This window comes from Mauremys mutica, chromosome 3 (genome assembly GCF_020497125.1).
Source record: "Mauremys mutica isolate MM-2020 ecotype Southern chromosome 3, ASM2049712v1, whole genome shotgun sequence".
In the NCBI taxonomy this organism is placed as follows: Eukaryota; Metazoa; Chordata; order Testudines; family Geoemydidae; genus Mauremys; species Mauremys mutica.
The window spans coordinates 78042853-78070611 of NC_059074.1; the positions used below are offsets into that span (position 1 = coordinate 78042853).

The 27759-nt window shown below is 39.5% G+C and overlaps 1 protein-coding gene across 13 annotated transcripts in view; it reads left to right on the forward strand.

The window, feature by feature from the left end:
- GRIK2 (glutamate ionotropic receptor kainate type subunit 2) overlaps window positions 1–27759 on the forward strand; it is a 604939-nt gene that overhangs the window by 306320 nt on the left and 270860 nt on the right. For all 13 annotated transcript variants that reach the window (XM_045011187.1, XM_045011179.1, XM_045011186.1 and 10 more), the window contains 3 exons: window positions 9830–9973; window positions 11478–11585; window positions 24173–24286. In XM_045011187.1, coding sequence (XP_044867122.1) covers window positions 9830–9973; window positions 11478–11585; window positions 24173–24286 — 366 coding nt within the window. The remainder of the gene's footprint in view (window positions 1–9829; window positions 9974–11477; window positions 11586–24172; window positions 24287–27759) is intronic.

Genomic DNA, 27759 nt, shown 5'->3' on the forward strand with positions numbered 1-27759 from the left:
GGAAAACATGTCATCGCGAATGCGGGGGTTTTTTCGCCTTCTAATCTGCGATAACCTCAGGGACGGAGATGATAGGGGGAACGTAGAAATATTCGGGGGGGACTGCATGGTCACCTGTGCTACTGAATGCTGTTGAGTTCGCCATGCTGGCGAATGAATGAAATTCAAAAGTTCCCCGGTTTTTTCCTGCGTACCTGGCTAGTGCATCTGAGTTCAAAGTGCTGTTCAGAGCAGTCACAATGGAGCACTCTGGGATAGCTCCTGGAGGCCAATACCTTCGAATTGCATCCACAGTACCCCAAATTCAACCCGGCGATGTTGATTTCGGTGCTAATCCCTACATTGGGGGAGGAGTACAGAAATTGATTTTAAGAACCCTTTAAGTTGACAAAAACATCTTCGTCGTGTGAATGGGTGCAAGGTTAAATCGATTTAACGCTGCTAAATTTGACCTAAACTCATAGTGTAGACCAGGGCTAAGATTATTTAATTATTTAAGACTTTGAACATGTTATATGAACTAATTTTAACATGTTGGAACACTTTAAAGAACTATAGTAAAATTATTTGGTGGACAGTTTTCCTCTACTTTCTGTGCTACATTTCTCTGGCTACTTTTGTTATGGTTACCTTGGAAACAAATGGAGGCATACATTTGCTAATATATATATATACTCTGTTTGTGCCCTGGGGATGCAGATAATAAGTGAATACTTGCAGTGGATTTAACCAGAGAATGGGGAACTTCTAAAATAAAACCAAGCATAGTTTTTTCATAGTTAAAAATAGAATTTTTATTGGGGCTGGAAATTGCTCATTCTTTATGCTCCACTGTATGAAAAAAAATCCTGTGAAAATTTGAAAGGACACTTTAAAAAAAAATCAAAATAAAAAGCAACAACCGTGGGATTTTGACGGATGGCATTCTAATGGCTTAAGATCAGACCTGAGAGCTAGGAGGTCTTGAGTTCCATTCCCATCTCTGCAATCACTGCCCTTAAAGGTGGCCTGCAAAGGATGTTTTTTTAAAAAGGGCTTGTGCCCTCTTTTGCATCTTTAAAGCCTTAAAGTCTTTTTTTAAATGTTTTTTTTTTCTGCTTGTTTTTCCCCTTTAGATATATCCGGAATATCATGTCTGATCTTGTTTTGCTGGAGGATTTGTTGGGGGATCGTAGAGAATATAAATGGATAGCTCTCATGTTGTAGGCTTAACAATATGTAACAGACTTCTTTTCTCCACAATATGAATTAGTCATTGACATTAAATAGGGATTTAACAAAACCAAAAATATCAAAGAACTTTAAGCACCTTGACTAAAAATCCTTTACCCTCTCACTAGCTATGCTTTCACTCTTGGCTGTTGTGTAACATCATCACTTTGTGAAGACTGGAGAACTGATGAGCTAGTAGAGTCTTTCAGGTTGGACTGGACCTGAATTTCTAATTTAAAATATAAATCAGATGGAAACCAACAAATGCTGGAAACCAACAAAAACTCGTCAGCTCTTCCCTATACATCACGAAGGCACAAGCTTTAAATATAGCATTTCACAAACATTAATGTCTTCTTATAAGCTGAGTTAAAACATCATTTAGGTGAACACATCTTTTACTTAAGATAGCTGTAGGAAACACGGATGGGGTCCACACCTAAAACAAAGGCCTAATAGAGAAACTAGCACCATGTGTGCAGGGAGGTTCTACTGGGTATTATGACCAGGTATGTGGGTGAACACAGTAACTGGGAGAGACCAGAGAAAGACAACTGGAAGCATGGTGTCTGATCCTGGAAGAAACCTGGGGGAGAGTTAACTGAGTCAGAGGTGTAGGCTATGAAGTATTGTGAAAGGTGCTGCGAGCAAAAGAAGCCATTTCCTGCTATCTGATTCCTTCTGCATTCAGAAACACTGGACTTAGTTTATTCTTTGCAAATAAACAAAACTGCACCACAGGAATACCTATCACCAATTTCTACTCCCAACTGAACTTCCCCAGGATCTCTGACTATCCTCTTACGTCAGAAGAGGACAATAGTATGAAGGTGGTAATTGTCACTGTCCTTCCATCTGTAGGGGGATGGACTAAATACCTAAGAACTCTTTGAAAGCTCTAATTTCTATGGCTCCACATCTGTCATTCCAGTTATGCAGTGAAAAGTCTGCTGACTTCATTGAAAAATTTGCCTATATAAAGAAGGACTGCCCCTGTGTATTGCAAATTTAGAAATATACGAATTATCTGAGCTATAGAAAATAAACCAGTTTCCTGTTGTTTCGGCTCTTCTCACAATCGATAAAATTACCAGTAAATAGCAGTCAAATTCAAACAGGGCTAACATTATTAAGCTTGTCTAGCCCATTGTTACCACTCAATTTAGAGAGCTTCCTCGATTCCAAGTATTCCTCAGAATATCTTTAAAACCGGAGGCCATTTATTTCTCTAAGCTTTTATTAGTGAAAAATTTAATTAAGAAAAAATAATTATTAGTTAAATGAAACTTAATTGAAAACCTGTAGGTTTACCTGCTTTCCATCTGTTTCTTAATCAACTGGTTTTGAGCAGTGAAGAATTCCTCCACATCATGCTTGAATATCATTTAAATTACTTAGAATTTGTAAATTAGGGCTTAAAGAAGGCTGGGATTTGAATAATAAAAACTGAAATAGGATTTTCTGTGTAAAGAGCAGTACTACTTCTTTAGAACTATTTAACGAAGAAATAGAATTAGTCAGGAAAACCCCTATCCTGAATTAATGTCATGCCTGAGTGTATAATAAGCATACAGTAGATGTCTTCTAAAATTGTAAAGTATATTTTTAAAACTAGTATATTTAAAACTAGATAAGAACTGGAATATATTGAAGTGTAAACAAAAGTAATGCAGTTCATTGGGTACATTGATCTCTCTTGTACTTGGAAAAAAGTGACATGTAAAGGTTCAGTATATGTAGCCATTTATGTCTCACTCAAATGATTAGGGGTCTGGGGCACATGACTTATGAGGAGATGCTGAGGGAACTGGGCTTGTTTAGTCTGTAGAAGAGAAGAGTGAGGGCGGATTTGATAGCAGCCTTCAAATACTTGAAGGGGGGTTCCAAAGAGGATGGAGCTCGGCAGTTCTCAGTGGTGGCAGATGACAGAACAAGGAGCAATGGTGTCAAGTTGCAGTGTGGGAGGTCTAGGTTGAATATTAGGAAACACTATTTCACTAGGAGGGTGGTGAAGCACTGGAATGGGTTACCTAGGGAGGTGATGGAATCTCCATCCTTAGAAGCTTTTAAGGCCTGTTTTTTAAGGATGTAGTAGATGTTGGTCCTGCTTTGAGCAGAAGGTTGGACTAGATGACCTCCTGAGGTCTCTTCCAACCTCATCTTTTATGATTCCAAAACTGGTGATCATCCTAGCCCCTGGCATCACAGGAGACCCAGCACACCTATGTAAAGGTGGAATGAGTGAGGGTGAAACATGAAGCCTACAAAACTACCCATCCCCAGGAAGCTGCTTAAACTCATCCAGTGTCTCCTCACTCCACTGCAGGAGAGGAGCCTATCACCCAAAGGGAGTGGCAGTGGGTAGGACAAGTCTCAGCACCTGGATGATAGAGGGTATATCTACACTTGGAGCTGGGGGTGTGATTCATAGAATCATAGAATCTCAGGGTTGGAAGGGACCTCAGGAGGTCATCTAGTCCAACCCCCTGCTCAAAGCAGGACCAAACCCAACTAAGTCATCCCAGCCAGGGCTTTGTCAAGCCTGACCTTAAAAACCTCTAAGGAAGGAGATTCCACCCCCTCCCTAGGTAACCCATTCCAGTTCTTCACCACCCTACTAGTGAAAAAGTTTTTCCTAATATCCAACCTAGACTTTGCTTGAGACTACATACTTATGTGAACTTTGATCAAACTTGTGTGGTAAAAATAAAAATAACACCCTCAGCTACAAGTGTAGACATATCCAGAGACTTTTCTGCCTTTCCCTTTCTTGGCACCATTGTGAGGAAGAGGAAGGTGAAAGGGGGAAGTGCCAAACACACCAAGGTAGTGAGATAATGAATAGTGCCAAAAAAAAACAACCTGCCACCCACAACAACCAAAAACATACTGGATGCTGGACACAGATATACCATTGTGTTCGAAGAATGTATGTTAAAGCAAAAACAACAAGGAGTGCAGTGGCACCTTAAAGACTAACAGATTTATTTGGGTATAAGCTTTTGTGGGTAAGATGCATCTGAAGAAGTGTTTTTTTTTACCCACAAATAAATCTGTTAGTCTTTAAGGTGCCACTGCACCTTAAAGGTGTTGTTTTTGTGGATACAGACTAATACAGCTACCCCCTGATACTATACTAAAGCATTGACCTCACTTTTCAAACCATTCTGTAGAATAGACAAAAGAAAAAGAATCAAATTACATAATTTTTAAAATGGACATAGTCCTAGGATTGCCAGGTTTCTACTCGCACAAAACCATATACCCTTGCCCCACCTCCTGCCCCCCTCCTCCAAGGCCCCGCCCCCACTCACTCCATCCCCCCTCCCTCTATCGCTTGCTGTCCCCACCCTAACTTGCTGATTTTCACCAGGCTGGCTCAGGGGCTTGGGGTGCGGGAGGATGTGAGGGCTCCAGCTGGGGATGCAGGCTCTGGAGTGGGGCTGGGGATGAGGGGTTGGGAATACAGGAGGGTGCTCCAGGCTGGGACTGAGGTGTTTGGAGGGAGGGAGGTGGATCAGGGCTGGGACAGGAGGTCAGGGCATGGGAGAGGGTCAAGGGTGCAGGCTCCAGGTCGTACTTACCTCAGGTGGCTCCCGGAAACTGTGTCATGTTCCCCCTCTGGCTCCTATGCAGAGGCACAACCAGGTGGCTCTGTGCACTGTCCCATCTGCAGGTGCCACCCCTGCAACTCCCATTGGCTGGGATTCCCAGCAAATGGGAACTGCAAAGCCAGTACTTGGGGTGACAGTGTGCGGAGCCCTCTGGCTGACCCTATGCATAGGAGCTGGAGGGGGAAACACGTGCCGTTGCTTCCAGGAGTCACGCGGAGCCCTGGCAGGCAGGGAGCCTGCCTTAGCCCTGTTGCACTGCCAACCGGACTGTTAACAGCCTGATCAGTGTTGCTGACCAGAGCCTCCAGGGTCCCTTTTCGACCAAGTGTTCTGGTCGAAAACTGGATGCCTGGCAACCCTACCTACTTCTGAAGCTGACAATTTTAATTTGACCCCCTGAAATTCAAGTAACTCTATTGTTCAGTGTTCCTAACAATTCCTTGTTAAAGCAGTTTGCACGTAGCAACGTTATAAGGTTTTGTGTCACTCAATGACTTATGTTTATCTAGATTTTGCACTGTTATTTTGATGGTTGTACATGAAATAATATATTTACACTCGAGTATGTTGCTTGTCTTCTTGATAGATATCTAGATAGATAACTATTGTACTAGGTTTCACTTCATGAATGTCTGAGTGTAACTCTTTCACAAGTATTTATGGGAAGTTTGAGTTTTGATCGGAAGGAAAAAAGAATTATGTTTATTGATGAAAATGGCTCTTAACTGCAAACACTTAACTGCAAATTTCACTCTGGACAAAATCATGAGTTTTCTTTAGTGCCGTGAGAGGGCTGCTGCTTCCTGAGTGGTTCCTGGTGACGAGAATTCCCTTTGAAGCAGCCTCCCTCTGTTCTCCCTCTTCAGGGCCCCATAAAGGCTCCCCACAGCTTTTCTTATCAGTCCTACTGCTTTTCACTTGGAGCTGGTTTACAAAGCCTTCCAAATAGTCCCACCAGTAAAGTCTATCACTGCAATCCAAAAGTTCACACTTATCTCTGGCTTTTCTGCCATGCACACAGAGCTCTTCTCTTGCCACAGCCTGCTCTTCACAGGGTCACTTCTCGTAATTGTCTCAGGGTATGTCTACACTACGGGATTATTCTGATTTTACAGAAACTGTTTTTTTAAAACAGATTGAATAAAGTCGAGTGCACGCGGCCACACTAAGCACATTAATTCGGCGGTGTGCATCCATGTACCGAGGCTAGCGTCGATTTCCAGAGCGTTGCACTGTGGGTAGCTATCCCATAGCTATCCCATAGTTCCCGTAGTCTCCCTTGCCCATTGGAATTCTGGGTTGAGATCCCAATGCATGATGGGGCAAAAACAGTGTCGCGGGTGATTCTGGAATAAAGAACAGGTGATTGTGGGTAAATGTCGTCAATCCTTCCTCCATGAAAGCAACAGCAGACAATCATTTCGCGCCCTTTTCCCCTGGATTGGCCTGGCAGACGCCATAGCATGGCAACTACGGAGCCCGTTTAGCCTTTTTTCACTGTCACTGTATGTGTACTGGATGCTGTGTAGTACTGCAGTGCTACACAGCAGCATTCATTTGCCTGTGCAAGGTAGCAGAGATGGTTACCAGCCCTATTGCACCGTCTGCTGCTTTGGAAATTGGCGATGATCGCTACCAGTCCTATTGTACCGTCTGCTGCTGTCATGGGTGCTCCAGGCTGGCCTCGCTGAGGTCGGCCGGGGGCGCATGGACAAAAATGGGAATAACTCCCTAGGTCATTCCCTTCTTTGTTTTGTCTAAAAATAGAGTCAATCCTGCCTAGAATATGGGGCAAGTCTACTAGAGAACCAGAGAGCACAGCCACTCCGGGTCAGAGACCCAGATATCCCGCAGAAATGATGAACTGCATGCCATTCTAGGGGGTGCCCTTGCAACAACCCCACCCATTGCTTCCCTCCTCCCACACCCCTCCTGGGCTACCGTGGCAGTGTCCCCGCATTTGTGTGATGAAGTAATAAAGAATGCAGGAATAAGAAACAGTGACTTTTTAGTGAGATAAAATGAGGGGGAGGCAGCCTCCAGCTGCTATGATGTTCCAGGCAGGATAGAATCTCCATTACTCATTAAAGGGTGCGGGGAGAGGAGCGCAGCCTCCCGCTGCTATGATGAGGATGGTTACCAGCCTTATTGTACCGTCTGCCAGGACTGAATCTCCAGGAGACAAAGCTTAAAGAAGGGAATGACAGGGAGTCATTCCCATTTTTGCCCAGGCCCCCCCGGCCGACCTCACCGAGGCTAGCCAGGAGCACTCACGGGATGATGATGAGGATGGCTATCAGTCATATTGCACCGTCTGCCATTAGGGAGGAGAGGGGATGCTGCTGTTTAGCGCTGCAGCACCTCGTCTACCAGCAGCATCCAGTAGACATACGGTGACACTGAAAAGAGGCGAGAAACGATTTTTTTCCCTTTTCTTTGATGGGGGGTAGGGGAAAAAATTGACGGCATATACCCTGAACCATTGGCGACAATGTTTTTGACTCTTCAGGCATTAGGAGCTCAGCCAAGAATGCAAATACTTTTCGGAGACTGCAGGAACTGTGGGATAGCTCGAGTCCTCAGTCCCCCCTCCCTCCCTCCAGGAGCGTCCATTTGATTCTTTGGTTTTCTATTACGCTTGTCACACAGCACTGTCTTGAGTCCCTGCTGTGGCCTCTGTCTATCATAGTCTGGAGATTTTTTTCAAATGCTTTGGCATTTCGTCTTCTGGAACGGAGCTCTGATAGAACAGATTTGTCTCCCCATACAGCGATCAGATCCAGTATCTCCCGTACAGTCCATGCTGGAGCTCTTTTTGGATTTGGGACTGCATGGCCACCCATGCTGATCAGCGTTCCACGCTGGGCAAACAGAAAATGAAAAGTTCGCGGGGCTTTTCTTGTCTGCCTGGCCAGTGCATCCGAGTTCAGATGGCTGTCCAGAGCGGTCACAATGGTGCACTGTGGGATAGCTCCCAGAGGCCAATACCATCGAATTGTGGCCACACTAACCCTAATTCGAAATGGCAATACCGATTTGAGTGCTACTCCCCTCGTCGGGGAGGAGTACAGATATCGATATTATGAGCCCTTTATATCAAAATAAAGGGCTTCATTGTGTGGACGGGTGCAGGATTAATTCGGTTTAACACTGCTAAATTCAATATAAACGCGTAGTGTAGACCAGGCCTCATCCTTTTAATATAATTTTCTGGCTCTGGCTTACTTCTCTGACCATTGTCTCCCCTGTTCTGAAGGAGGTGGTAGTCTATATATTGTCCTCCTCCAGACATATTTGTTCATGGTTGGGGTGAGACCAATTGAATATGAAGGGGCTTAGTTGTTAATTAGTTCAATCTATTTGTTGCAGTGGGCTGTCTCTCTCTTTCAATAACACTGTTCTTATTCCTGTTTTTGTAAAAATGGTGACGGTTACTATGGAAAGCATTCTGACTACTGATTGCTACAGGAGATGTGTGATTAGCATTTCCTTTCTTTGGTTCGGGGAATATAGTTAGAAGATGGCCAGTGAAAATACATGCTTTTAAGACGACTATAGCACATACATTTGAAATCTGAGCCAGACTAATGTGTAGTACATTATTTTATGGTTTCCTTGAGAAAATATTGAATAGCTCCAACTTTAGCAAGATGCGGCCACCAGAATTTTAATTTATACAAAGCTGACTTAGTATATTACTCCAGCCTTTGGGAGCTATATTGGCTCCTTCTCAGATATCAATTTGGACTTAAAAATATTTTAATGTGTTGTTAGGTGGTGAACAATTTAGGATCTGTGTATTTTTTTTGTCTGAGTTGTAGTATCAGTACAAGCTTAGTTGCTGCTTGAATCATCTGAAGCCATTGTACTGACTATTTCAAAATTGGGATTTATTCCCATTTGAATTTTGAAATGTCACCTCAGGAGACCTATTTAAATCTGAACGTGGCTTATGGTCTATAAAGGCATAGCACTTTTGCATATTGTAAAATGCCCTGGGATGCATTTGCATGAAAGGCACTATATAAACTCATTTTGTATTACATTGTATTGTATTGTGACAAGTGCAATAATCTCCAGGTTTCCTATCCATTAAAGAACTCATTTCACAGCTCACTAATTGTGTGAATGAAAAGGGGAAATAGGTCCTTTTTCTCTAAGGTATGGTGAGCAGATGGCAGAGTTCATTTCCATCGGCTGAGTCTGAGGTCCTCTTTTCAGTTTTGGTGGCAACACTTGCCACTATTTATCAAACAAAATGAAAGAGACACATTGGTTTCTTTGCACAGTGTACTGTGTCGGTTGAGTGACTAGCTCAATACTGTTATTAGCATGATGCTGGTTAGCATTTATTGGGTATAAAAAGGCTATTTATTTGGATGGACACAAGATAACAATTAAAATGAATATGAATTTTAATGTAAATCTGAATTGCCTCTCATTTACGGGAAAAATTGGTCAAGTCAACCCTAGGGATTAAACTGAGTTCCTAAAAAGTGATTAGTGAATATGCTGAGCACCTTTGGGATTGTATCTTCTCTATAATTCTAAAACGGAAAAATATTATTATTTTCACTGCCTGTGTACGTTCTTTCTTAGCTGAGGCCTTAGTAATCTTTCATTTTTCTCCTCACCCAAGAGAATAACTTGCTCATTGACTTATACATGCATAGTGTGATTTATACAGGCCCCTAAGGTACTTCTTTTTTAATATTATAAACAAGTCATCTTAGTTGTCAGAGTTCTGCAGCGATCCCAGATTGTATGAAATTGGGCCCTTATATCTGGATTAAAAAAGAAAAGCTAAAACTGAAGAGTTTGACATTTCTGATGTAGGAACTTGGTAACTACGTTTTATTTGACAGTGGTGCATAGGCAGTCACACTGTTTTCTCCCTGCATTATAACAAACAGCAGGACAGATTTTTTTCTTTCTCTCTTTTTTATTATCTGTCATGCACTTTCAATTTTGTGTTCATTGCATTGATTTCATTCTAATTTCAGACGGACGCAGCTTTAATGTACGATGCAGTTCATGTGGTATCAGTGGCTGTCCAGCAGTTCCCACAGATGACTGTCAGTTCATTACAGTGTAATCGGCACAAACCATGGCGCTTTGGGACCCGCTTTATGAGTCTCATTAAAGAGGTATGTCTTTAATAAAATATGTTCTGGTTTCTTCTTACCCCTACCCACATCCCATCTTCCACCCACCCTTAGTCCTACTTTAATTTTAATTTTTTTTCCAGCAGGTGGGATTCTTTCTGCTTGTTGTGTGGGGGGAGATTTGCAGTCAAAGTCTCTTTTACATTTAAAAACTGTTCATATGGTTGTTCATATAGGAACAATTTATAAATATAAAAAACACAAAAGGATGAAAGTACTGCACTGCAAATAGACAAAATGAAATGTTTTGTTGATCTTTCTTGGAACTTCTGTGATGCTAAAATGATCAGAGAGGTAAATATGTAATAAATAATTCTAAAAGCAAAATTCTAGACTATATTCCTTGGTCCACCAATTCCCAAGCAACCTTTACCTCCGCCTTTTCCACTTTAATCTGTTTGCTATTTATTCTGTACAGCTCTGGTAATGTAAAAATCTATAGGCTGGATTATTTTCTTCCATAAATGTCTTTAATTTATATGTTTTGCCTCAATGTAACTTCCCTTGGATTTTTATTTAAAATTTAGTACTTATACAGTCATGGATAATTTAAGATGTTGAGGGTCAACACTGTACACTGTTCAAATACGTTGTCCTGTAAGTGCCTAGCTCTGAATTTTCTATTGTAAGTAGATACTGTAGTAAAGAGAAATACAGCAGTGCAGTAAATTTCCATTTTTAACAGTGCCTACTTGCAAGATCATAAATTGCTTTTCTGACATCTCCTCTTGAATGCTTCCACTATAACAGATAATATTGGGAGTGTAATATACTTCTTATTTTCAGTTATTAACAATGACTATACTTGCAGAACCCATTAATGGCATCATTTGGCTCTACCACTTAAAAATTGTCATCTCTAAGTTATAAGAAAATAATATATTGGGCCTTCTAAAATTAAGCATTCATTTCTGATAGGTTCTGACTCAGGTCCCTCAAAGTCATAGGTGATGGAACTAGGAGTCCGCTTGAAGTTGTTTCCATTACATATAGGGTTTACAGTTTGTTTAAATGGCTCTTGGCACCCCCACTATAAAATTTGTTCCAACACCCTGTCAATACCAGGTGTCTCAAAGGGATTTGAGGCGCAGCACCTCGCAGCATCAAGACCTCAGTTGGAGAAAAGAAAAATGACAGAAATTAAACAAATCTAGTACATATAGTGGGGAAAATAAAAATGGTAATTATAAATGTTTGAGGAGAGTTAATGGAAACAGTCTTTCATCACACTAAGTAAGACCACTTTTATTGGCTAAAATAGAAGGCTGTTAAGAAATTGTGTACAGAGATTAAAGAAAGGTTGGTTTAATTAGGAAAAACCCTGAGAATCACAGAAATGAATATGAAATTATTTTATCTTTAGATCAGCCACAAGGTGAATTATTTAAATGTAATGAATAATTCATGTTCCCATTTTGGTAGAAATTAATTTTTGTTCTTTTTTTTTGGCTTCTTATTTATGGAAATTATTTTTCTTTTTCCATAGGCCCACTGGGAAGGCCTCACAGGCAGGATAACTTTCAACAAAACTAATGGGTTAAGGACAGATTTTGATTTAGATGTGATCAGCCTCAAGGAAGAAGGTCTTGAAAAGGTACTTGAGATGTTCATCCTATTTGCTTGGAGAATAATATGAAGTACAAAAAAATATTTTCCCTATATGAGAAAGCTATTTATACCATGTTACAACTGCATCATATTGAATGTAGGCACATATTTGTGCTCTTAAGAAGGAGGTAGCCTTTAATAACCTTACCAAAAAAACCCCAACCTCTTATGTTTGTAATGGAAATAAAGAGCTAACTCACAATTAAGAAGTAAAGGTAAAGTATTACTTAGGACAACTTAAGCATTTTGTTTTGGGCAATGTGTTATACTAGAACTATGGGACTGTGTAGTGCCTTCATTAACTAATGTCTCGTTACCATTATAATTAAGAAACACTTGGGTTTTGCTCTGAATATTTGTGTATACAGTTCATATCCATAGAGAGATTACAGAATATCAATCACCAGACATAAATATAAATAATCAACATATAACCATAGAACAAGTACCAAAAATGATAGCGTAGCATTTTTAAGTATAACAAGTTAAATGCTTAAGACAAATTTGTAGGGTGCTCTAGAGAAAGTAAATAACAAGCATATATTTTACAAAAGATGACGATGGAAACAGAGGGCTGGATACTGAGCTGAGTGTTTCTAGAAGTAGGGCTAGGGGTTTCTAGAGATGGTATGTTATCTTTTTAACGGGTTTTGTTACGAAATTCTGGGAAGATGGGGTAATAATGTGGGGAGGAATCTGAATGTCTAGGTGAAATTTAAACAGCTTTCTGCTGTAACACAAGAAAGCAAATGGAGAGTATAAGCACTAAACATACAGTCAACAGGGATTTGCTCAACCCTGTCCAAAATTAAGGTTGATAGCAATACATTGAAAAAAGTGCAGCACACCCATAATTTGGACCAGGCTTGAAATTCTACTCCCCGGAAGTCAATGGTTTCATTCCCATTGATTTTAATAGTGGAGGAGTTGCAGCACAGATTTTCAAAACAGTTGCTCAGCTCCCCGTTAGGCCTCTGAATGAAATGGCCAGTGTTTCAGAAGTGTCCAGCGCATTGGACCAGTCATTGTTCTTGGGTGCTGAACAATTTTGAAAATCTGGCCACATATTTAGGTGGTTCAGTGGGAGCTGCTGGAGGATGAGCTCCACTGAAAATCTACTCCATAATGCGTGACCTCCTTCAACTGAGTCCAAAAGAGGGTTATAAAGTGTAGCTTAATTGAGAGAGGAAGAGAAACTTACATTTCTCCTTTCAGCTTCAGCTTTCTTCAGATAGTTGTGGATATATAGTGCCTAACAATAGACACCCATGTCTGAAATTTTGCCCTGATTTCTCTCCCAATCCATGTCCAATGTAACCTATGCAGAGGTTAACAAGGAAGAGGTTAACCTTCCCTCGAGCTAAGAGAGGCATCACGGATGCTCGCTCTGAATACAGTACAGGAATTTATAGTGGAGTAAATCTGGGTCTGCTGTGAGGAATTACATAATTCTTTAGTCCACTATGGGCCAAATTTTGGGAGCTGTGGGGACTTGGGATTTAGTCTGACTGAAAGATGAAGACTGTCTTGGAAAATGTGTGGAGCAGAGAAGAGAACCAGGAGAGGGGATGTAGAGATGAGCACTCATCAGCTCTGAAAATCAGTTCTCTCTACACCTTATGAATATAGGTGCCTAGTTATAGGAAAACACATTTGAAAACTTTGCTCTTAGATCTGAAAGTGACTGCAGATGAAGGGATCAGGTTGTCATAATACAACTGTAGCATGGATCATAGACTCAGTAAATACAGCATAAACAATTAAAGCAGATTGTAAATCAGGAGTCCATCAAGTATCAAAATAGGGGACTTTTAAATCTAACTTTCAGAACTCTAATAGCAACACTCATATGAAACAATCACCCCCTTCTGAAATCCACCTTCAAGGGCAAGAAGGCATCTGGCAAAAACTTACTCAGAGATATAACCATCACAAAATCCTCACCTAGGCTGAGTGTCTAGCTTGGATCAAAAGTCTTAGTCCAACTGGGGTCTTAAACTGGAATTCTTCCAGGCTGGAATGAACTCAGGGGGCTGTAGACTAGTTTTATAGTCCCTTGGTTGCCATTTACTGGTTTTAGTTAATCAGTGCTCTCCACTCAATCTCCCTCTCTTTTTTTTCTTTATATATTTCCTTTCTCATTAAACCACTTCTCCACCTTACAACTTCCAATCAGGAAGATGTAAGGGGCCAAAAGCAAAAAACCACCTAAAATAAAAACTAACCAACTAATATTGAGTAGTTTTCCACTCTTCAATAGGGAGCTGCTGTCCTTGCAATACTAAATTCTTAACAGCAGGTGGTGCAATATAAAGTTATAAATTGCGTTTACAAGACCCTCATATGACCGAAGATAGAGTCCAGAGGTCTGCAGTAAACACTGTGGCTTCCCTTCGCTCCAGAGAAAGTGTTGCTAAATACTGCCCCAAGGTAAGAATGCCCAAATCTTACTTCTACTATACTGTCAATTTTGCAATATGCAACAGGATTCCCATTTCCTTTTTCCATAAAGCTTTATGTATAACTGAATAAAGGAGTTTAATGTAAATAATATTCATTGTTATATTAATCCTATCCCAAATCCACTATTAGAGGCTTCTTATTATCCTAGTGGCAAAGGTACAGCCACAGGGCCTCAAATTGGTTATTCCTCAAGGGTGTTTAAGAATGAAGATTTATAGTAGGGAATCTTCTTGATTCAGCAAGAGAGCAAGTTGTATTAGCAGTAACTGAGATATGACCACCAAAGAAACAGAGACAGTCAATTGCAGAAAATGTTACGTTTTCTGTATGAATGCCAGGTGGGATACATATGCTTGAAGTGCAAGCTGACTTCCATTCTGGAAGAAAAAGTAAAGGGTCTGAAGCAGCAGGAGAAGCTGAATCAGTTCACAAAGGGAGGCACTGTTATGAGAGACCCAGCCACTTGAGACCAAGGATGGGATGGATATAGTGAAGTATGAAGGTAGACAGACAACAAGAAAGAAGAGAAGGGAAACAATATAGAGCTGTTCAACGTAATCACCAGCGACAAACCCTCTGGCCTTCATGAATTAGGAAATAAATAGACTAAAAGGAGACTGAGGAGAGTCAGTCTCCTGAGTAATGATTGAAAGGGAGCCACCAGAAACAAGAGTCATGAGTCAACCTGGCAAATGATTGTTCTGAAAATATGGTCCAGGCCATCTACAACTCAAATAGTCATTTTTTAATATGCTGGATCCTTGGAGTCAGAAAAAGGAATATGACAAGACGGGCAAAAGAGAACCTAAATAATGGAAATGAATATCCACTTATTGCAGTCCACATGGGAGTAAATGAGAAAAGTGGGGCTAATAGTTCTATAGAATCAAGGATGACTTAGAGGCATGGAAATAGAACTGATGGCAGCAATACAGCTGAGCATCTCAGAGAGTCTTCCCGTGCTGCATGCGAGTGTGAAGAAGGGAGAAAACTGATTCTGGAGATTAGTCAATGAGTACTATCTAATGGAACAAAGAAGGAGCTTGTTTTTATGGTGCATTACAAGGCTTTCTTTGATGTGAGGGGACTGTCTGCAATAGATCTCCATTTCATCAGAAGAATTAATAAGCATATGGATTTAAAACTGAGCTTGCTAGGTAGATTTTTTTTAAGCTAGATTGGTGGGTATATGATTCTGATGTGAAAATGAGGAAGGATGGAAATGATCTACAGACACATATATAACAACAGACATAACGATTTATGTACTATATAAGGAATATGGGAAATAAATAAGAACTGGAAGTGATACAATTATCAAAACTAGGTATTATTATTGATGGGTACCTTGAGGAAGAGGTGAAGTAGCACTTTGGGCCTGATCCTGAGAGGTGCTGAGCACTCTCAGCTTTGATTGATATGAGGGAGTTGAGAATGATCAGACCCCATAATATGTTTCAGAAGCATTCACAAAACCAATGTGATGCAATTTAATAATGAATAACAGTGAAATACTAGTGTGTGGATACAGGAAATAAAAATCAAGAGGCTACAGCAAGCATCTGGTACAGACACCGAGGACCAGTGGAGTATAAGAACAATAAGCAGCATAAATCATAAATCTTGCCAGACGAGCTTGAGTGCTTTTTTGATAGAAATACAAAATTAGCGGATGAAAGGAACACAGTGGATGTAATATATTTGGATTTCAGTAAAGTATTTGATACTGTATTTTGCAATCTTATTTGAAAAATTAATGCAAATTGACTTGGATAGAAACAATGTCATGTGGATTGAAAATTATCTGAAAGACCATCAACAAAAGGTGTTGATAAATGGCAACATATTGAACTACAGGAAGTGTCTATTGTCTTCCATAGCGATCTATGTTATGTCTGGCCTTATTAAACTTAATTTTTGATCTGGAAGAGAGGGAGAAAAAGCATGTTAATTAAATTTACAGTTGATACAGTTGAAATTGGGAGATATGAACCACAATTAAGACAAAGTAGTAAAACAAAGAGACACAGAGATTAGAAATTTGGGAAACAAATGCAGTCAGAAATTTTTCAGTTTGGAAAAGATTACAGGCAGACATCTGGAGGAAAATAATCCAAAACACACAAGCCTAATAGGAGGAAGAAACTTGGGAAACAGTAATGCTGAAAGAGACATAAGGGGCAGCAAAATAGACATAGTAGGCTATGGAGGTTAAAATATCTAAAACAAAAAAAAACCCACTAGTTTGAGCTGCCTGCTATAAAGGTATCACAGAGCAGGGAGTTAGTAATCTCTTTCTATATGGTTTATTGTGACCTCACTGAAATGTTGCATTCATTTTGCGTAATTACCAAAATATATTGACAAACTTCAGGAAGAAAAAAATAATCTAGGGTGAAGGAACTGGCTTTCATGGACAACTGAAGAGTTTAAATATTTTATTTTAGCTAAATAGTGACTGAGAACAATATATTGGTTTATAAGCATTTGAGTACACACAGCAAAGATGGGGAATTGAGTAGAGCCATGAAATTAACAAACTGGAAAATTATGGCTATATATTGTGGTAAACTTTCTCACAGTTAGGTGGCTCAATCAGCAGAATAGCCTTAAAAAAGAAGTGGTGGGACTAATAAAACTGTAATAAATAAAAACCTTAGAGACAGTGCAGTAAGGAATGATCCTGCATCAGAATGAGCATGCCCAAGGGCTTGTCTCTATGGGGACATCCATGAAAATTAATCTGAATTAACTAAAGGTGTGAATTTGAAGTGGATTAGTTAAACCACATTAAATCCCTGTTGTTCAGAAATAAAATAACCCTAATTTGGTTTAGTTTAAATAATTTTCAAAGTAATTAAACTGAAGTAACACCACTTTAGTTCTGCAGGAGGGCGTTCACACAGAAATGTAATATGGTTTAACAAATCCACTTGCAATTCACACCTGAAATTAATTCAGATTAATTTTTCTGGATGCACTCATTTTTGAAAATAATGGCCTTACAGAATAAAAGACCTGTAAGCAATAAAACACCATGAATATACAAATAGCAAGTAATGCCAGACAAACCTGATTTTTTAAAATAATACATGCAAATGAAGAATTAGAGTTCAGTAAACAATGTATAGCAGAATTCCCTTAGTGAATTTGGACATAGTGAAACCTAAGTTAAGTACCAAATTGCTGCAATCCATTATAAAAAGCAAATTATCACTCTGATTATAGTGAAGCATTACTTATAGTAAGGCTGTTCTGCGGGGGGAAATTACTGGTACTTTACTTAAATTGGTCCGCCCTATATCTGGACTTTAATATACAGCATTTGATACATTGTGTCATGAAATATTACTAGTGAAACAAGAATAAAATTGCCTTGGACAAGAACACTATCAAATGGACCGAAAATTGGCTGAAGGACATGAATATATGCTATGAATTGAGTTGAAAAATATTGTCCAGTATTACACTGCAAATTTGGCTATATTTAATATCTTCGTTAATGACCTGGAAGGAAGAGTGCATGGCACATTACTTAAATTAACAAATATGAAAGTGGGAGGTATATTACTATACAAATGCCAGAGAGGACAAACAAATGAACAAAAAGATTTGGAGAGATCAAAAATGTGTGCAATAACAAAATGAGTTAAATATTTTTTGAGGAAAATGGAATATGGAACTCAGGGATTAAATGGGAAGGATTTAAATGGTAAATAGTAATACCAAAAAGATAGTAGCTCAGATCTTGGAGTAATAAGCACTATAGAAATGTCTGATAACTATAAAAATAATAATGTTAGGGTAGTAAACTATATAGGAGCTTGTCATATATTCGGGGGGGGGAAGCCAATGTGATTTTGTCTGCACACTTGAAAGATTTGCATCAAAGACCCTAAAGATGGTGATCCCTCTTATTGCAACACTAAAGGTGCCACATCTAGAACAGTACATGCATGTTTGGGCACCTCACAGTCAGAAAAAAATGTCAACATTTTGAGGGTAATTCTGAAAATAACAGTGAAAGAACATTTGGTTAGTTATAAAAATATTTTATCTACAGTCTAAGTAGACAATAAATTGCGTATAATCTATATTATGAAATATCCGTGGGTAAAGTCTCATTTGACTGACATACAGTAAACTCCTCTGTAGTCTAGACATGAACTCAGCCAAGCTCAGCTTCAAGATGAGTACAATACATGTCTTACGGAGTCTGAGGATTTGTATTAAATCAGAAAGTTCCTGGCAAATATAGTAGCTTTGAAGGAAATATGAGAGTGTTCAAGAGGAGGCTAAACATTTCCACAGAAAGTGGAATAGAATTTTTTTCACACATAACTTTTTGCTAGATTGTTATTGACATGACTAAAAGCAGATCTTTACAACGTGATATGTGGTAAAAGAAAAAGACCACTTTAAACATTTTGCAGCAGATTTGTTGAGGCTGTTCTGGAGCTTTCAGAAGAACTAAACTAAATCACTGCATTTTTCCAGATACTTTATATTAGATTACTATAGTATCTGTGAGCCCTCCTTTGCACAGTGATATTATTCTCCAGACCTGCGACTAACTGCGCATTTGTGAATTCTAGTACTGTTTGCATTAGTCTTACAAGTTTTTTTCTGGCACAAATAATTGTGCAAATTCAAACTTATTTTGTTCACGTTTGAAATTCTTTCCATGAACATTTGTAGGAGTACACTCAGGTACTCTAAACTTTGTGGGAAGTGCATACAAGACGTTTGAGCACAAATGAAGCTAATTCATTTTAAAATGCAAGTGGATATTTCCAGATCATATCTTTTGGTAACATTAACAAGTCACCGGGACCAGATGGCATTCACCCAAGAGTTCTGAAATTGCGGACCTATTAACTAAGGTGTGTAACCTGTCCTTTAAATCGGCTTCGGTACCCAATGACTGGAAGTTAGCTAATGTAACGCCAATATTTAAAAAGGGCTCTAGAGGTGATCCCAGCAATTACAGACCGGTAAGTCTGACGTCGGTACCAGGCAAATTAGTTGAAACAATAGTTAAAAATAAAATTGTCAGACACATAGAAAAACACAAACTGTTGAGCAATAGTCAACATGGTTTCTATGAAGGGAAATCGTGTCTTACTAATCTATTAGAGTTCTTTGAAGGGGTCAACAAACATGTGGACAAGGAGGATCCAGTAGACATAGTATACTTAGATTTCCAGAAAGCCTTTGACAAGGTCCCTCACCAAAGGCTCTTACGTAAATTAAGCTGTCATGGGATAAAAGGGAAGGTCCTTTCATGGATTGAGAACTGGTTAAAAGACAGGGAACAAAGGGTAGGAATAAATGGTAAATTCTCAGAATGGGGAGGGGTAACTAGTGGTGTTCCCCAAGGGTCAGTCCTAGGACCAATCCTATTCAATTTATTCATAAATGATCTGGAGAAAGGGGTAAACAGTGAAGTTGCAAAGTTTGCAGATGATACTAAACTGCTCAAGATAGTTAAGACCAAAGCAGATTGTGAAAAACTTCAAAAAGATCTCACAAAACTAAGTGATTGGGCAACAAAATGGCAAATGAAATTTAATGTGGATAAATGTAAAGTAATGCACATTGGAAAAAATAACCCCAACTATACATACAATATGATGGGGGCTAATTTAGCTACAACGAGTAAGGAAAAAGATCTTGGAGTCATCGTGGATAGTTCTCTGAAGATGTCCACACAGTGTGCAGAGGTGGTCAAAAAAGCAAACAGGATGTTAGGAATCATTAAAAAGGGGATAGAGAATAAGATTGAGAATATATTATTGCCCTTATGTAAATCCATGGTACGCCCACATCTTGAATACTGTGTACAGTTGTGGTCTCCTCGCCTCAAAAAAGATATTCTAGCACTAGAAAAGGTTCAGAAAAGGGCAACTAAAATGATTAGGGGTTTGGAGAGGGTCCCATATGAGGAAAGATTAAAGAGGCTAGGACTCTTCAGCTTGGAAAAGAGGAGACTAAGGGGGGATATGATAGAGGTATATAAAATCATGAGTGATGTGGAGAAAGTGGATAAGGAAAAGTTATTTACTTATTCCCATAATACAAGAACTAGGGGTCACCAAATGAAATTAATAGGCAGCAGGTTTAAAACAAATAAAAGGAAGTTCTTCTTCACGCAGCGCACAGTCAACTTGTGGAACTCCTTACCTGAGGAGGTTGTGAAGGCTAGGACTATAACAATGTTTAAAGGGAAATGGATAAATTCATGGTGGCTAAGTCCATAAATGGCTATTAGCCAGGATGAGTAAAGAATGGTGTCCCTAGCCTCTGTTCGTCAAAGGATGGAGATGGATGGCAGGAGAGAGATCACTTGATCATTGCCTGTTAGGTTCACTCCCTCTGGGGCACCTGGCATTGGCCACTGTTGGTAGACAGATACTGGGCTAGATGGACCTTTGGTCTGACCCGGTACGGCCATTCTTATGTTCTTATGTTATGTTCTTTTTTGCTGAACTCTATTTTTTGGATAATACACTGAATATTTTTAGGAGACTTCTGATCATCTTTCAGTTTTTTATTATGTTTATATTGAGCCTGTGTCAGATAAATGTCATGAAAACCCTATTTAATATTGTAGTGATTGACCCTGTGGAACTGTGTATATACCTGCCTACAAATGACTGATTTCTGTTAGTAGAGATTAATTACATAACAATTAATGCCCTACTTGAATTGCGGGATGATTGTCAAAAAATTTGCAGTGGAATTGCGGAGGAGCCATGGGAAATTATGGAAAAGAAATAATTGCAGTAATAAAGTCTCTCATTCCTTTTCCGTGATTTTCTGGTCTCTGCCTGGGGCCTGAGGCTGAGAGCAGGAACACAAGGCTCAGAGCGGGGGCTTCCATTGTCACCTGCCCAAGGCTCCCACTGTCAGCCCCACACACAGCAGGGCTCCCGCTGTCAAAATTGCAATGGAAGCCTAATATTGTGGAATCTGCAATATGACAAGCTAAATAGGTCCTTAATAATAATATAATTCTGGGAGTTCTATGACTGTCTTATTTGTGATTCAATAAATATTTCTCCATTTCCTGCTCCTTGTCCCCCTCTGTTATGCTTGGTTCATGTGTCTCAGTACCTGTAGCAACACCCTAAGACCTTTTTGACATTGTTGGCTGCCTTTCTGTTGGAGAACAATGTGAAAGTCATTGCTGAATGTTGATCTCCAAGTAATCCAAAAGCCTGGTTTTTTATAAATACGGATCCTGTAGGAACTACAAATCTATGTTTTCTTTGGCTGCAACTAGAACTTGTGAGAGTTTAGGGCCTGTTTATGCACACTTACTCACATGAGCTTCGTACTCACAAGTGATGTCATGAGGCTATTCACATAAGGCTATTTATGTGAATAAGGATTTGAAGATTATATTGTCCCTCCACCATTGTGTTAGATCTGATGATAAAGTTTTGCTCATAACTGCAATTGCTATGTAAACTTCCCTTTAAACATGTAACTTATAATACTCAACATGTTTAGATTGCCATAGAGAGGCTGGATTGCAATTATACATAATAAATTAGCTTGGTTTGATTCTACTACATTTTTTTGCCTTAAGGGAATTTATTTGTTTTCCAGTTTTCACTGAACATACGTTACTAAATCTATTCAGTTCTTAAGACTGCTTGAGAATTAAAACACTGCAACGGATTTGGTGCCAAGGGTAATCTTCAACTTTTACTTTCATTCATGGATAAATAGCTTTTAGTAGAATGTTGATATGCTGCATTACTTGTAAACAATAGCAGTGTCTGCCATATCTATGGTATAAGTTGTTGAAGCTTTGCTCACCCAAAAGAGATAATGTGTAAGGTGGCACACCTATGACAGTCTGGCCCTCCCTTTCCTTCAGTTTTTACAATTCTTTATTCACAATTTTCAAAAAAGATAAACAGAATGCTGTAACATGCAACTATAAGTATATCTATTTAGAGAAAAAAGTAGGATTTTTATTTTTCACACAAAGAAATTCTCCTTTAAATGTTAGAACCACTTATGAGACTAGATAGTTTTGGTTAAGGAAAACCAAAATTCTAATGTGGTAATACTCAGCGACTCGCAAATGTGGTTAGATTAACCAAAACACATGTTATGTTGAAAGATGTAGTGGAAGAAATTACTTTAATTGACTACGGGTATCAGAATTTTTAGGCAGGCTTAATAAAATAAAATATATGGTTTCCTGAATTTAAGATTTGAAATGGATAATGTATACATATGGGATTCCCATAAGTATCTCCTTAGATATCTACATCTGCATTATTCATAGACCACTTTCCTGAGACGAGGCTATAATCGCTGAATATGCTGGAAAGATAGTGACGATTAACCCAACCCAGTCTACCCAACTCACTCTTGTACAGGAACAGCATTGACAAACCCAGGTCACCCCTAGTCTCAGCCTCCTCTTCCCCAGCTCCCACCTTATCTCTCCCCTTCTTGCCAGTTCTCTTCTACAAGTGACCTATCATGGCTTTCCCCAACCTCTCTGCACTTTGCGAACTGTTTCATGGGTGGCTGAGTGATGGAGGCAGCAGCAGAAGAAGGCAGGGAGATGTTCCTTCCCTTCCCTTCCCTTCCCTGCCTGGGCTCTTGCTGGTTCCTAATGACCCCAGGATTTTACTGCTTTATTAGCCAGTGGGTTGTGCATTTCTGATTGCCCTCTTGCAACCGATTTCCAGGTTGTGTTTGACTGACTGGGCAGCACTGCTTTAGAGCCCTGTGGTCTGAAAGTCTGGAAATGCAGTAATATTTACTCCTTCCAAGGGATACTCGCATGTAAAAAGTGAAACATGCTAGTACGTAAGATTATTCAAGTTCCTTACTTACTCTGGTTTAAAGGTTCTCCACCTTATTTTCCAGAGGGGTGAGTGGCAGGGAAGAGAGCTAACATCAGTGTATGAAATATAGGTTAAGGTCCTTCCTGAACAAAAACTGACCTGAGTGGCACTACCGTGTGTGTGTGGGGGGGAGGTGTACAGTGACCCCTGTGTGTGTGTGTGGGGGGGGGGGAACGGCAACCCCTACTGGAGTGAGGAAAGGGAAAACAAATACCGCTTCCTGAGGGTGTCCCCCACCCCAGAGAAGGGGAAAGCGAGAAGCTCAGGGGTGGCAACAGCATGGGAAGTGGAAGGGGAGGGATGGGAGTGTGATTGGGGTCCCCAAGGGCTGAGGTGTGGCACCACCTCACCAGGTACAGGGATTGACTGAGCCAGTGTAGAGTGGATCACTCTATGGCACCAGGCTCAGCTCCCACAGTCTAAGCATCAGGTTGGACACTGACTGGGCCCTTCAGGCCTGACTGCCCCAATTTTGTCCGTGTTCTGATTAGGGACTGTACACCATAATGAACTAAAATAAGACAAAGGAACCAAAATAGTCTTACACCTAAAGAAAAGTGCTAAGGTATGGATTTACCTCTTGGTTATTAGAATTTTACACTCATGTAACTGTTGATTTTAGTGGAGTTATACAGGCGTAACACTGGAGTAATGCAGCCCCATAAGACACAAGTTGAACTCCTTACTTACGCAAAACTGCTATTGACTGTTTCTGGGATAAGGACTTCAAGGCCCTAAGTGTCAGAAGATATATGTACAGACTCTTATCAGAAAATCAATCACACTATTCCACTTAATAAAATTTGAATCTTCCCCATTATATTTTTTCCAAAATATCTTTTTTTGCCCTTATGCTAACTATGATGAGAAGGGATAAATCCATTTACAGAAGGGATACTGTATGCTCTGCAAATGAATTTCCCCTCAGCTATCAAGTTATCGTCAGAGGTGGTTTATCTCGGAGAATGAAAGTTTAAATAGGAAATTAAGCACTCAGAGTGACTTTAGAAATTCTTTGCATCATTTTGCCCTTAATGTCACACTTCACCAGACACACTTTGAAGTGCAGTGAATCATACTTTAAACAAGCAGACTTTAATATAATGACAGCAGATAATGCAGTAGAGTTGAATAATAACTGTTAGCAGTCTTAACTTCTCCTTTACAGTATTATCTCCTAGGTGCCTAATAGAACCAATGGACAATTTATAAAGTGCATATGCTGTTTTTATAGATTGGAACTTGGGATCCAGCAAGTGGCCTTAACATGACAGAGAATCAGAAAGGAAAACCAGCAAACATCACAGACTCCCTATCCAATCGCTCTTTAATTGTTACTACCATCTTGGTAAGTAATTATATTTGCATTCCTTTTCTGGAAATATGGATGTACATGAAAGTGGATAGAAAAGGCTGTACTAATTACATTGGTAATGAACAGTATGTCATGTATTTTACAGTTATTTATCAATTACTGTGTAATGAATGAGCTACAGTGTTAATTTAGTCACGGATTTTTATTCTTGTCTAAGTTGATGTAAATTTACTCTCACTTTAGTGCTATCTCATTTAATAACTTAGGTTTGCTTATTATTGGCTAAAAAATATCTGGACAAAACAAATCAATCTAGACATTTTTAAAGTCATATTTAGAAAAAAAAATGTGTTGATTCAAATGAACTTGAAAGATGATTAGGCCACTGACTCAAATTCAGAACATTGCCACTACTTTTATCGGCCAGATAATGCTGTAAGGTTATATTGTCACAAATAGTAGCAAGTGTTTTCAGTCTTTTTCATTGCAATTATCATGAAAATTTTAAGTAAGCCTCCTTTTTAATCATATGAAAGGATTTTTATTCTTAGCAATTATCTTAAATTAAATGAACAATTTTCCTCAAAGTTATTTTCATCTTCATTACTAAATTAATACCAATGAGCCAGCTATTTTAACTTTCTTGTATGTATATTTTTAATGATAACACAAGTTAATATTCAGTAATATCTGTACTGTTATTTTAAACCAGTAATTTTAATTTTAACCCCAAAGAAGCTCTGAAAGTGTTTATGCTACTTGACTCCCATCATTCTGCAGTTACAGGTATCAGAATGCAACATACTATTCCTTTTACTGGACTAACTTCTGTTGGTGAAAAAGCCTCACAGAGCTCTTCTTCAATTCTGGGAAACGGTACTCTCAGAGAATCACAGCTAAATGCAAAGTGGAAAAGATTCTTTAGCATAAGTATTTAGCAGAGATATTTCTGCTTCTGATGATTTGCTGGCAGAGGCTGCGGGTTGTTTGAAGACCAGAAGTGGGAGTTCATTGCTTTCACTTCTGGGCTTCAAATAACCCACCCAACCTCTCCAAGTTCATCATCAGAAGCAAGCTCCCCACAGACCGGGACATACCATCTCAAAACGTTACCAGATTCTGCCAGAACAGATAATAATATATATGATGATATAAGACAAAAACATCTTATTATCTGAGGATGAACACTTTTTTCACAAAGTAATCACGCCTATCTAATCTATCAGTCCTCAGCCTTGTAGGAAACTTGCACAACTCTTTCAAAAGATGAGCCTGAGCGCTTAAATTCATAATTCTGCTAGACACTAAAAATCATGGACTGAACAGAGACATTGAGTTTATGGCTTATTAAACCAATCTGAAACCCACTAGCCCCATTTTTTTATGACTGCAGGGGTATTAACGGGCCACTCCACTTGGAATGTGTACTAACTACTTATGCTAAACAATCTGTTCCACTTGGCTTTTAGCTGTGACACTGGGAGTATCTTTTTCAGACCTGAAGAAGAGCTTTGTGTGGCTTGAAAGCTTGTCTCTCTCACCAACAGAAATTGGTCCAATAAAAGATATTAGTTTATTACCTCACCTACATTGTCTAATATTTTGGGCCCAACATGGCTGCAACTATATTGCATGCACACTATTCCTCTAATTCTGCAGTCCAGTGAGAAGGATGATTCTGTGCCTGTATCTGAACTAACATTCAGACACTGCTGGCAACTTAGGTTTTTTTTTAAATGTCAAACTGGATTTTTATAGGTTAATAGAATTTTAAAGCCAAAAGGGACCATTGTGCTCATCTAGTCTGGCCACTTTGCATAACACAAGCCATAGAAGTTTACCTAATAATTTTTGCATCTCGCTCAAAAACCTGTTTGAACTACAGCATATGTATTAGAAAAATATCCATTCTTGATGTAAAGACTCCAAGTGATGGAGACTCAACCAACATGCCTTGGAAACCTGTTCCAATGGTTAAATATTCTTAGTTAAAATATGCAATTTATTTCCAATTTGAATATAGCTAACTTCAACCTCCAGCCATTAGATATTTTTAGAACAGAGGTCGGCAACCTCTGGCACGTGGCTCACCAGGGTAAGCACCCTGGCGGGTTGGGCCAGTTTGTTTACCTGCCGGGGAAGCGCTGTGGGCCAAGGGATGTGCTGGCCACAGCTTCCCGCTGCCCCCATTGGCCTGGGACAGTGAACCGCGGCCAGTGGGAGCCGCGATTGGACGAACCTGCCAACCTGGCAGGTAAACAAACTGGCCCGGCCCGCCAGGGTGCTTACCATGGTGAGCTGCGTGCCAGAGGTTGCCAACCCCTGTTTTAGAACTTTGACTGCTATATTTAAAAGAACCTGCAATATCATCATCTTCCTATATAAGTAATTACAGACCATGATCACATCATCTCTTATGTTCCTTCTTCATAAGCTTTAGACTGAACTCTTTAGTCTCTTATTGTAAGATGTGTTTTCTAGAATCATTCTTTCCCTTCTTCCCTAAGCCCTCTCCAAGTTTTCAACGTCCTTTTTTAAAAACATGCACTCCAAAAATGGATGCAGTATTCCGGTAATGGTCTCACTAATGGCATATACTAAGGTAATAATGCTCTCCTCCCTGCTCACCCCCAACACTTCGTTTACATCCATTTTAGCTTTTTTTGCCACCGTGTCACACTGGGAGCTCGTGTTCAACAATGTTTCCAAAATCCTTTCCAGAGTTTCTGTTTTCCAGAAAATATAATAACCAGTTCAATTAGTATGGCCAACATTCTTTGTTCTTAGATGTATGTCCATGCATTTGGCAGTGTTAAAAGTCCTGTTGTTTAATTGCATCCATTGTACCAAGCAATCCAGATTGGTCTGTATCAGTGACCTGGCCTCTTCATTATTCACTACCCAACCAATCTTTGAATCACCTGCCAACTTCATCAAATAATTATTTTATATTTTCTTCCAGATCAGTGATAACTATATTGGTCCAAGAACCAAACCCTGCAGGACCCCATTAGAAACATTCCCTCTAACTGGGGATTCTCCATTAACAATTATATTTTGAGATCTATTGGTTAGCAAGAACATAAGAACATAAGAAAGGCCATACTGGGTCAGACCAAAGGTACATCCAGCCCAGTATCCTGTCAACCGACAGTGGCCAATGCCAGGTGCCCCAGAGGGAGTGAACCTAACAGGTAATGATCAAGTGATCTCTCTCCTGCCATCCATCTCCATCCTCTGACAAACAGAGACTGGGGACACCATTCCTTACCCATCCTGGCTAATAGCCATTAATGGACTTAACCTTCATGAATTTATCTAGTTCTCTTTTAAACCCTGTTATAGTCCTAACCTTCACAACCTCCTCAGGCAAGGAATTCCACAGGTTGACTATGTGCTGTGTGAAGAGCTTCCTTTTATTTGTTTTAAACCTGCTGCCCATTAATTTCATTTGGTGGCCCCATGTTCTTATATTATGGAACAGGTAAATAAATAACTTTTGTTTA